This window comes from Nelumbo lutea, chromosome 1 (assembly GCF_056320005.1).
Source record: "Nelumbo lutea isolate HS-2025 chromosome 1, American lotus-T2T, whole genome shotgun sequence".
Taxonomy (NCBI): domain Eukaryota; kingdom Viridiplantae; phylum Streptophyta; class Magnoliopsida; order Proteales; family Nelumbonaceae; genus Nelumbo; species Nelumbo lutea.
In genome coordinates this window covers 125,456,022-125,467,381 of record NC_142684.1, presented here as the reverse complement: position 1 = coordinate 125,467,381, position 11,360 = coordinate 125,456,022, and the positions used below count along the sequence as shown (strand labels likewise).

The 11,360-nt window shown below is 36.1% G+C and overlaps 1 protein-coding gene across 3 annotated transcripts; it reads left to right on the top strand.

Annotated features, from left to right (window-relative positions):
• Positions 1-8,547, top strand: LOC148877367 (phototropic-responsive NPH3 family protein NPY2-like). Of its 3 annotated transcripts, none has more exons than XM_088985710.1 (5): positions 1-589; positions 1,127-1,897; positions 5,508-5,577; positions 6,244-7,422; positions 7,710-8,547. In XM_088985710.1, exons 2-5 carry the CDS (start codon positions 1,836-1,838, stop codon positions 8,289-8,291), a joined length of 1,893 nt encoding a protein of 630 aa, XP_088841836.1. In that variant the 5' UTR covers positions 1-589; positions 1,127-1,835; the 3' UTR covers positions 8,292-8,547. The 3 variants fall into 3 exon arrangements, with proteins under 3 accessions (XP_088841836.1, XP_088841853.1, XP_088841845.1); XM_088985727.1 differs by having other exon boundaries at positions 449-589; positions 6,419-7,422; XM_088985719.1 differs by lacking the exons at positions 1-589; positions 1,127-1,897 and adding an exon at positions 5,105-5,212.
• The last annotated feature ends 2,813 nt before the right edge of the window (positions 8,548-11,360 follow it).

Here is an 11,360-nt window from a genome sequence, read left to right as displayed (position 1 = left end):
AGCAAAGCTGGTGTGTCAGACTTGGCGTGCATTACGGTGGAGAGAGAGAGAGAGAGAGGGGAGTCTCAAAGTCTCAAGTCTCGACTCTCGACTGAACAAAGAAGCCATTCTATTCTGTTCTGAGAACTGAAAGGAAAAAAAGTAAATTTTACTTATATTTCTTTAAAAAAAAGTATATATATTTTTTCAAATACAAGGAATATCAATGTCTTTTGATCTTTTCCCTTTTTTAATTAAAAAGTAATGTGTTTAAGAGAGAGGCATCGGTGGTGCTGATTCTAACGAGACTGTGAGAACATTCTCAGCTTGGCTTTTTGTGTATAGTTTGTGTTGCTGCTGGGTTGGAAGGCAAAATGAGAACAACTGTTAATGGGTGATTTTAGCGTTGGATCGGAACTCGGAAGGGTTGGTTTCTTTAACTCATTCACTGTGTTGACTGTTGAGTGCAGTGGTGGTTTTGCTCTGCCAGGTGCAATGCTGATACAGGAAGTACAAGATTATTGAGCCCACTAATATTAACTCTAAAGAAGATCGACTTCGGTACAGTTGGGAGGTGGAGAAGTTTCGTTGGGTTTTACTTATCATCTTGGTAGGCTTATCCTTCTCTCTGTCTTGTTCTTTTTTGTTTATCTTGACTAGTTATTGGTTTGGTTTCGTTGCTCTTGTCGTCTGAGCCAGCTTTGTGCTCATTTTTTTCTTTTTTCTAATTTTCATCTGGGAGTTATTAAGGTGGTCTTTTTCTCTGATCTCTCTCTCCTTTAAAACAAGTTGACCTGGAGCTGGTTTTATAGGTTACCTTCTCTAATGATCACCACAAGTGGGCTTTTAGTGTATTAATTGATCCCAAATATTTATTTGTTTTATGGGTGGTGGCCTTCTGTTGCATCTCTAATTTGATGTCCAGGGGGTTGTGGCAAATTTTCAGCCCCATGTTCAGTTATTTCAAGTTTGCAAGGATTTAATTGGTACTGTTGTTCTCTGTTTAAATAATGTAGTTTCTTTTTATGCCGGCTTTGGGTCTTTTTCCCTCTCATTTTATTGCTTATATTTTGTGAAAAAAAGAGATTGTTGTCTTCCGTTTCGGTGGTTTCTTCAACTGATACCGAGATGCTGTTTTCTGTTGTAGCTTGTAGGTTCTCAACGGAGGAACAACGGTGAAAGAAAAATTAAGAAGGAATGTGGATTGTATTCTAGGGTCTGGAGCTCGAAAAACTGCAGATGAGAAGAAGTCTTGGTGATACTGGATCTTTTCCTGTTGATACATTAAAAGTGGAGGCTTAATAAACAATAAAAGGAGAACCATAAACAAATGAGGAAGGGGCGGTGGTGTCAGGTTTGTGCTTGTGGGTGTCTCTGGTCTGAGAATTATTAGTGTTGAGAGCCTGTTGGCAGTGTCTCCTGGGCTGACCGTTTGCGCCCCGGGTCCGTGGGCTCTGCCGTCGACAGAGGAAACAAGCTCTTCTTTGGGTCTTTTGCCATTGAAGAGAAATCCGTCTTAAAAAATTACATACCTCGTTTACTCTTCCTCTCTGTCATTTTACTCCTGCCTCGGTTCATGCGATAAGATTCGTTCCTTCCACGTAAGAATATATCCTTCACCTTTGATCCAACCTTCCTTCCCTTGAAGCCAGGAGAGTCGGTCAAAAATTCACAGTATCCATTTCTTACACTTAGCCTTTTCTTGTTCATTACTGGTCTTCTCTTGCCTCTTTTTTTTTTTCGCTGGATATGGGCGATAGTGACGGCCAGGAAGGTGGTTTAGTTAATTAAGAACTGTGAGAAGCTTGCTTTGGAATCTCGAAGCAGAAGCTGTATCAGATCTTTTCCCTGCAAAAATGAAGTTTATGAAACTTGGGTCAAAGCCAAATTCATTTCAAACTGAAGGGAGCAATGTTAGGTGAGATCATCTGGAGCTTGTTAATGGCTCTTCCTTTTCCAACTTCCTTTAGGCCTTACTGCTCTTATGCTGATGTTTTTCAACTGCTAGCGTTGGTTCTATTAACCATTTAACATTTGGACTTTTCTTAAGTTGGGCTTGTGTTCCGGGAAATTCCAAGTGTCACTTGGTGGATGATGTATTATCTTTTTGACCTTCCAATCTGACGTATATTTGATGAAGGGTTTGGGGGTAGATCAGGAAACTAAGCCAATTTCTGTAATAACATGTATTAATGATTTTGTAATGGTCTTAACCTCTAAAGTTCTTACCTAAGTCTTGAGTGGTTGAAATTTCGCCGCTCACTGGACTTGTATTCTTCTCTTTGGTGGGACCCTTGTAGAAAACTTTTTTGTTCTCTGGTTGCAGTTTTTGTAGGAATCGGTCTTCCATTTCTTGGATATGGTTCTTATGAAGAATAGGGGTTTCCCTTGTATTGAAATGTTATTTTCAGATGTCTGCACTCTTATTGCTGGACTTTAGAAAGCATGTTACCTTTCAAAAGTTTCTGGGTGTTGCCTATTGTTGATCATATCATGGATATCAGCATACATGCTCCTGTGCTACTTGATATTCTACTAATTTTGAACCGTGATGCCATAAGTTTTCTAAGATGCAAGCTTTTGAATATGTCTGACTCGAATGGTGGTAGGACTGAGTGATTGACCAATAAGTGGAATCTAGTCTGATGATTTTATGGGGTAGCCTTACATGAAGGCCAACATTACTGGATCATTTTACTTCTTGCTAACAAGACTAAGTGATCCTGTGATGTCAAGTTTACTATTTTGGCAAGAGAGACTAGTTTAGTTAGAAAATGTCTGGTTGACTTTTGCTTTTATAATTAGTGGATGTTGCCTTCTTTTACATGTCTTTGACATTGTTTTATTTAGTTAACTGCAATATTATACTGGAGAAAGATGCTTTTAGTATTCATCTACCTCCTCTGTCTTTCTACCTGCTTATATTCATAAATTCTGACTTTTTCACAAATGAGATTCTCTCTATATTTTTAAGATTTATGATCTTGCAACTAATCACTCGAAGATTACCACTGTACTTGCCATAGTTCGGCATTTACTGGTCATTTATAAGAGGAGCTGTAAATCTAGATTTTTTTTTGCTTAAGTGGATATTTTTCTGACCTGACAAGCTTGTAAATACTTGGTAATTTATTAATCCTATGCTTTAAAGCAATTTAGTTAATCTGTCAAGCAATGATTCTTTCAGTACTACCTTTTTCTTACATGGAAATGCAGTGGGTGACATGTATAATTTATTATACTATGACAACTGACTATAAAAAAAACGATATGTTATGACAATGAAATTGATAGGCTAGTGTAACTCAACAGTTCTTTTTTTTTTTTTCATTCTTAATTTGAAGCACTTGATGTGGACAAGATTTTCTTCTTGTTTTCATTCTTAATTAGAACTATCTCGTTCAGTGAGCGTTACCACTGTTATAAATTTTAACCAGTCATTTGAAGAAGCTTCTTTTTTATCTTTTTATTTGTTTTTCCTGCTTGATTTAAGATATGTTTTTTTTTTCTTCTTTGCCTTGCAACTTTTTCTTCTATAATTTTTGTAAACAAGAAAAGAGAAAAGCTAAGTTAATAGTAAGTGATATCAAGGAAGAAACTTTAAAGGCAAGAGGAGACAAAGTGTAACTGAGGATTTGATCTTTGATGTTATTGGTGATGGTTGGAATATTTGGAAAAAGATCCATCCATCACAGACATCAGGATTTATTCTTTCTTTGCAAGGGAAAAAGATAACTTTCCCTTTCATGCAGAGTTACGTTGTAAATTTTTTCTAGTTAGAGAAATTTTGGGAATTTTATCTACTTGTCAAGCAACATGGGACAGTTCCATCACCTAATCAGTTGAAATTCATAAAAGAAAAATAAGGAAAAAGGCAAAGAGTTTCTGATGGAAAAGTACTTCTTAAGTATACTTTGAATGCTATAGGACAAGCTTGATGTTTACAGAAGGTTTCTTTCATTAGTATTTTGAGGTGTGGACATACAAAATATGAATAAATTGATTGGACAATGTTACATCTGGTTATGGGTCTGCTTCCTAACCTTCTATTTATGTACTAAGTGTGGCGACATATAAAGGAGCCAGGGCTCCATTATCCAGGAAACAATAAGCAGATAAACATGTGAGGAGAAAATAAGCATTGAGAGTTACAGTTTAGGGATAAAACTTCAACTGTCAATGAGACAAAATAGGATAAGGAGAGAAATTTGCGAAGGTGTACAACCATGTGGTGTGGATGCAAAAAGTGAGTGTTGTTGGCTAATCAAAATATCTTCTGTAATTTTCTTCTCCAAGTCTTCATTTTTTCTTCCATTCTTTCCTCTTGCACTTTCCTTGGCGTCACAGTTTCACTTTTTTTTTTTCACTAGATGCTTCACTGGCTTACAATGACTAATTTTTAGGACACCCAGAACTATCTTAAATCTAAAGATTAATTCACTTCCTAAACCCTAGGAGGATTAATTCAAAACATTTAATACAATCATAGGGTCTCATGGAGAAATAAGGGAGGTGAGAAAAATGTATGCAAACTCACAATAACGAGGAAGAAAAGTGAATCCTCTAGACCATTGACTAGAGTAACATATTCTGGTCTAGCCTTGTAAATTGGACACACCTAAATGCACAGGTGATGGCTGTTTTATTGAGAAATTACAAAAATACCCCATCTAAACTTTAGGTGTGTATTGGAGACACTTGGTCAGGATTCAGGAATAGGTAGTTTCTTCTTTATCGCATCCTACTTTCATGATTTCATCAGCCTTCTCAAATTGATCTTTTGTCTTGTATTCATTACTCATTCTCTAGTGTTATAGTTCAGATAATTTTGACTCTTAGAACTGTAGAAGTATGTGCCCTTTGATCTAGAAATCATTCTTTTTGTATTTGTATAAGTATGTGCCCTTTGACCTAGAAATCATTCTTTTTGTATTGGACTCTTGTCTGAGAAAGTGTGCCACACAATGCCCATGGTTTTCATCTTTTCTTTATGGATCCCTGCATCTTTTTCTATTTGAATTCGTGCTGGAAATACTGGCAGAAATACACTGGTCAAGATAACCTGGCAATTATAGTTCAAAGTAATAACAATTCCATTAAATTGTTCTTCATTGCTCTAGAACATATGCCTCCAGAAGATCTTTATGTGGTATCACCTTTTTTCTTTTCACTTGTAATACTTGAGTTCCATTACTTCATTCCAACACAAGCTGGATTTCAGGTTTTGTTTTCAGTAAGTCCTCTCAACTACTTAGTGTAGCACACAAATCAGCTGTACTCTGTAGTTTCTTTAGTATAGTCATTAGTCATTTTAGTATACAAAATATGTGGTGAAAGTTTGTATTCTAATTTCATGAATTTTTAACTAGTGTATCTTATTTCTATATGTATTAGGAAAAAATGAACAAATCCACTGCCTTAAAGTTATTTAAGATGCATAAAATGGCAGTATAAAAACTATAGATGCATGTAGATATTAGTTTTTATCTATTTTACAGATATGATTAGAGGAATATTTCTATTTGCAGGTATGTTGCAACTGAGTTGGCAACTGATATCATTGTTAATGTTGGTGACATGAAGTTTTATCTACATAAGGTACAATTCTGTTATTTGGATATGCACATTCACAAATATATAAGTTGAAGTTAAGATAGGCATTGGTGGAAAATAAAGTTCAGTGACCATAACATTTATAACTGAAATACCCTGAACTTTCTTGTGTACTTTGAGATTACTGTTTCCTGTAAGGTAAGAAAAAAAAAGGGCCTGGGATGTTTCAATTCAAATTCTTTCTTTTACCCAGCAAAACAAAGAGGAAAAGGAAAAAGATAAGGGGAGGAGGTGATTTGGGCACATTCAATATCTTTCTTTCACCCAGCAAAACAAAGAGGAAAAGGAAAAAAGATAAAGGGAAGATGTGATTCTGGCACGTTCAATTTTCCATAAGAGGAGAATACCCCTATTTATATTCAAAAGTTAAATTCTTTAAGAAACAAAAAAGTTGTTTCACATTAATCCCCAAGAGAATTCACTACCCTTGTACATGCAAAAAGTATGTATTATGAAACATATATGATTTAACAACTGCTTTAATGGAGTATCCATAATTCTAGCATTCTGCATTTCTAGTTTAAACAAACGTTGCAACCTTGGATGTTCATCACTTGAACAAATCCACATGTTAATATTTATTACCATGCCCTTTAACTGAATCTATTTATCTGGAAATTCTAATTTACCATGAATATTTTGATTCTGTAGTTTCCCCTTTTGTCCAAGAGTGCTCGTTTGCAGAAGTTGGTATCGAATACAAATGAGGAAAACAATGATGAAATCCATATCCCTGACATTCCTGGTGGACCTGCAGCTTTTGAAATATGTGCCAAGTTTTGTTATGGTATGACAGTCACCCTTAATGCTTACAATGTCGTTGCAGCTTGTTGTGCGGCAGAGTACCTGGAGATGCATGAAGCTATAGAGAAAGGAAACCTAGTCTATAAGATTGATGTCTTCCTAACCTCCAGCATCTTCCGCAGTTGGAAGGATTCGATAATAACTCTTCAGACAACAAAATCTCTGCTACCTTGGTGTGAGGAGTTGAAGGTGGTAAGCCACTGTATCGACTCTATAGCTTCCAAGGCTTCCATTGACACCTCCAGGGTTGAGTGGTCCTACACATATAACCGCAAAAAGCTCCCATCAGAAAATGGGACTGATCCTGACTGGAAGGGTGTCAGGAAATATCAGGTGGTGCCAAAGGACTGGTGGGTTGAAGACCTTTGCGAGCTTGAAATTGATTTCTACAAGAGGGTTATAGTTACTATCAAAACTAAAGGGAAAATTTCCAATGATGTAATTGGGGAAGCTCTAAAAGCATATGCATTTAGAAGATTACCAGGTTTCAGCAAGGGCATGATCCAAGGGGGTGATGCCATAAAAAACCGGTCTTTGGTGGAGACCATTGTATGGCTACTGCCCACAGATAAAGGCAGTGTCTCCTGTAGTTTCATGCTCAAGCTCCTAAGAGCACTTGTCTCTCTGGATTCTGGAGAAATGGGGAAGAGAGAGCTGGTGAAGAGAATTGGACGACAGCTAGAGGAGGCCTCAGTGCCTGATCTTTTGATTCGAGCTCCAAGGGGTGAAACTACAATTTATGATGTTGATATAGTACAAAACATTGTGGAGGAGTTTGTGATGCAGGATCGGAGTGTTCACACTGACCTTCCAGTAGCTGAAGAACTTAAAGAGATTAAAAGCCCAAGGTTTGTGTCTGATGCTTCCAAGCTTTCTGTGGCAAAGCTTGTGGATGGCTACCTTGCAGAAATTGCACGTGATCCCAATCTTTCTCTGTCAAAGTTCATATGCCTTGCTGAGATGGTATCAAGCTTCTCAAGGCCACACCATGATGGGCTTTACCGTGCAATTGACATGTATCTCAAGGTAACTTTATAAAAATATAGAGTTTTGCATTGTGAGTTGAAATCCTTTCTCTTCACTGGAGTTCCAAGGATTTCTGGAAATAGATATATGCTGTGCTTACTAATAAACTCTTAACAACTTCTTCAAACTTCAAAGATGAGTACACAAAAGAGGTTTGATAGATGGCATCCAAATACAGGACTACTAGTGTACAAGCATCTGAATCACTTTCAAATGCATGTGCTGTGTTTATATTACAACCTATTGTTTGCTAACTTGTATTTTGAACTGATTTTGTATTGGCACAGGAGCACCCGGCAATCAGCAAAAGTGAGAGGAAGAAGATATGCAGGCTGATGGATTGCAAGAAACTATCAGTCGATGCCTGCATGCATGCTGTACAAAATGAGCGACTCCCCCTGCGTGTAGTTGTGCAGGTCCTCTTCTTTGAGCAGGTCAGGGCTGCCACATCTGCTGGTGGCAGAACAGCTGAACTGTCTGGGAATGTCAGGACTTTACTACCACAGGAAAATGGCGGGTCCCATGGGAGCTCAAGATCTGCAACAACTAACACGGAGGAGTGGGACGCTGTCCCAACAGCTGAAGAGCTCAAAGCCCTAAAAGGGGAGCTTGCTTCCTTGAGGTTGGAGGGTGGAGGTAGAGGAAGCAACAGACATGGAAATGATGATAAAAATACGATTGACAAAGCAGCAGCTAATAAGATTAGAGGGTTGCTCATGTCCAAGAAGATATTTACTAAGCTGTGGTCAAGCAAAGGGGGACAGAGTGAGAATAGCAGTTCTGATACATCTGACAGTCTGGGTTCTACCAACAACCCGGAAGATACCAAGTCCACACCTTCCAGAAGCAGGAGACATTCAGTATCTTAGTAAGGAGAGGGTTGTGCGGGGTGGCCTCCCACTGTTGACGTTAGGAAAGTTGTAACTACTGACATTTCCAATTGACGGGGTGAAAGAAGGTAGTGCTCACTAGGAATCAGAACCAAAGAGCATGTGGCTTATGGCTAGACAGTGGAATTGATTCATGGTTAGTTCTTTTGTTCACTTCAAGGAAATAGGAAGGTTTTTCTTTCCTTTTTTGGTGTACCATAAGTAAATGAAATGTTATACTATCAGTTTATCTTCATTAGCGCCCCTATTTTCTTTGTTCTGTATTTCGTTGGCTTTGATTCAATATATTTCCCAATGTTCTGAAAACTGGACTGGTCGGTTGAACCGTGACCTGGCCCCCTAGCTGGTCTTACCCCTAAAACCGGTATGTTCAAAAAACCATGAAAAACCGTTTGTCCGGTCAGTTCAACCGGAGAACCGGTGAATTGGTCCCGGTTTTGCTTAATTGGCCAGCTTTTTAACATTCTCATTTTTAATTAGTACCAAAGGACAAAAAAAAAAAAAACTTAAAATTGGGCCAAACAGCCTCTAACGTCCAATTGAAAAATCCCAATCCCAGCCAGAAATAAACCTCTCCAATCCCGGTTTTGCTTAATTCCTCTTCAAACCTAACCTAAGTCCAGCGAATCCAGTCACTACCACCAGCACCTCGCCACTGACACCAGGTAGTCTCTCCCCTCTTCTTCTTCTTTGGCAGTGGCGGCGGCGGCACTTTGTTTGTTGGTATAGTGGCCATAAGCCCTCGTTTGATCCTCAACATGTTGGAATATCCAATGGCCATGTGACAAGTCACATGATGGAAGATGATTATTTTATGGTTATCTCCATGTAACACTCTCACACACAATCATTTGTTTTAAATTATTACTTATTTATTTTCTATAAAAAAATAAATTTATTTGATTGTTTATTTGAAAATGTTTTTATGCATGGAGATACCAATATTGCAGGATTATTCTATATCCAAATTCCAGCTTTTATTGGGTCAATGGATATCCATTTGACCCAATCTAGACTGGATGATCATGTGGCTAGATCCTTGGTCAGTATGAGACACTTGCCTTAATCCAGAGGGACTTGACTCAGTCAACCAAATGGTTATACTTCAATGTTCCTATTAGCATTTATTGCACATAGTAGGACATTGTTATAAAAGGGCACTTAGCTTGTTTCTAAAGCACACGAAAAAGACAGCTAAGTGAGGGAAGAGAATAGATCCTCCCAGTTAGCCCAATTCGGATTAATCAGTTCCAGGTTGCACTTTGCTTCCATGGGCTAGTGTCTCGGATCCTATATTGTGCGCTACTCTTATTCTCTCTTTGTATGCAGATTTGATACACCAAGATCTCAGCCGTTCACCTCTGCATCTACTCGGTCCTTCATTGTTCACCACCTGCTCCTAGTCTTTTTCCCTCTTTCCTTCTCCTCCTCCCACCGTTTGAATCTGATTTCTTTTTCTTTAAATTTGAATCTGATTTCCTCAATACGTAGCCATTTATTTTTAAATTTTATTTTTTAAAATTCTTGAACTTGAAATTAATTAATTAATTAATTACCGATAATTTTGTTATAGGTTTGGTTTTTTGCTTCAGGCTTGGAATTTTATATTTTTTTCATGCTTTTAGTCCACCAAATTCAGCCAAGATACACTAGTTGTTCAGTCTTATAGGTTAGCCTAAGCCCTCTTGAAATCTTGAAATAGAAATTTAAACTTGAATTTAAATTGATTTCATATTTTGAATTTAGGTGATATTAATATTGAAATAGCTAAAAATTGGAACTAAATTTAAAATAGTGATAGTGATAATGTGATACTAAAATAGCTAAAAATTGAAATCAATTTTAGTTTATCATGTAAGCGTTATAATTTTTGAATTAATATTTCTTAAAATGCCTTTGCCATGATGGTGGTTATAATTAGGATTGAGTCTTAAAATGCCTTTGCCATTATGTATTTGTTCACTGTGGGACATAGTCTTAAAAGTTTGAAGTATTTATTTCTATTTTGGATTAATTTTCATATTCAGTAATTATATAAATTACATTAGCACGGTTTGATGCATTTGTTCTAATAAGAGCATCATGTCCAACATTTGTATCTCCTTGCTTCATTTCCCCCACCCTACAATCTCATTGACTCTCTCTCTTCTCCCCTTCCCACCACTCCCATTAAGTCATTTCATCATTCTCAACCCAGCTACCTAAAGTCATTCCTAGAATCTCTCTCCTAAGGTATTTCCTCTAAGCCATTAGGAATTTATCATGTTACTCCACTCCCCAATCAATTCCTAAAATCTCTCTCTCAAATCTACATTCACTCTCTCATTTAAAATATTCATATCAATTCATAAATAGTTAAATATGATTAATATTTAATCCAACCCACATTCAATGAGTATTAAATAGTGTTATTACCAAAAGTTAATAAATACTGTTAGTAAATTCTCAAAAATTAAATATTCTTATTAGCATGGTTAGTAAATTTCCAAAAATTAATAAATATTGTTATTTATTAACTCATCATGACTTTTTAAAGCATTTTGGGTAATTACTGTTATATTCATGTTAATTAGCAACATTTTACAGAAATTAGAAACTCTTTAACTAATTTCTATAAAATTGAAAATCATATTCAACAATTATCAAAAAGTATAAAATTTTAGTTATTGCTATTATTATAGTTAATAAACGAATGCATATTGGGGAATAAAACATTACAATGTTTGAAAATGAAATTATTAATTAATTAATTTATATTGGAAAATAAAAGATATATTAGTCTAATTTTGTTAGTAAACTACCCAATAAAAATAATATTTAATAATAATTTAAAATAATTTTCAATAAATTTGCATAATTACACAAATGTAATAAAATTTTCAAAAAGTTTTCATAAAGCTACATTTTCGTAAAATAACATTTTGGAAATTACAAGATATAAAATTTTTGAAAGTTTATCTAAAATATATTAAATAATTATTGAAAATTATTGTTTTGGAATTATGTAATTTTCAATGTAAATTATTGAAAATTAGTAAAGATAAATGA

Coding starts and splice junctions, on each gene's coding strand:
- LOC148877367 (XM_088985710.1), top strand. CDS start 1,836: ATGAAGTTTATGAAACTTGGGTCAAAGCCAAATTCATTTCAAACTGAA. Junction 1,898..5,507: donor ACTGAAGGGAGCAATGTTAG/GTGAGATCATCT, acceptor TTCTATTTGCAG/GTATGTTGCAACTGAGTTGG. Junction 5,578..6,243: donor TGAAGTTTTATCTACATAAG/GTACAATTCTGT, acceptor TTGATTCTGTAG/TTTCCCCTTTTGTCCAAGAG.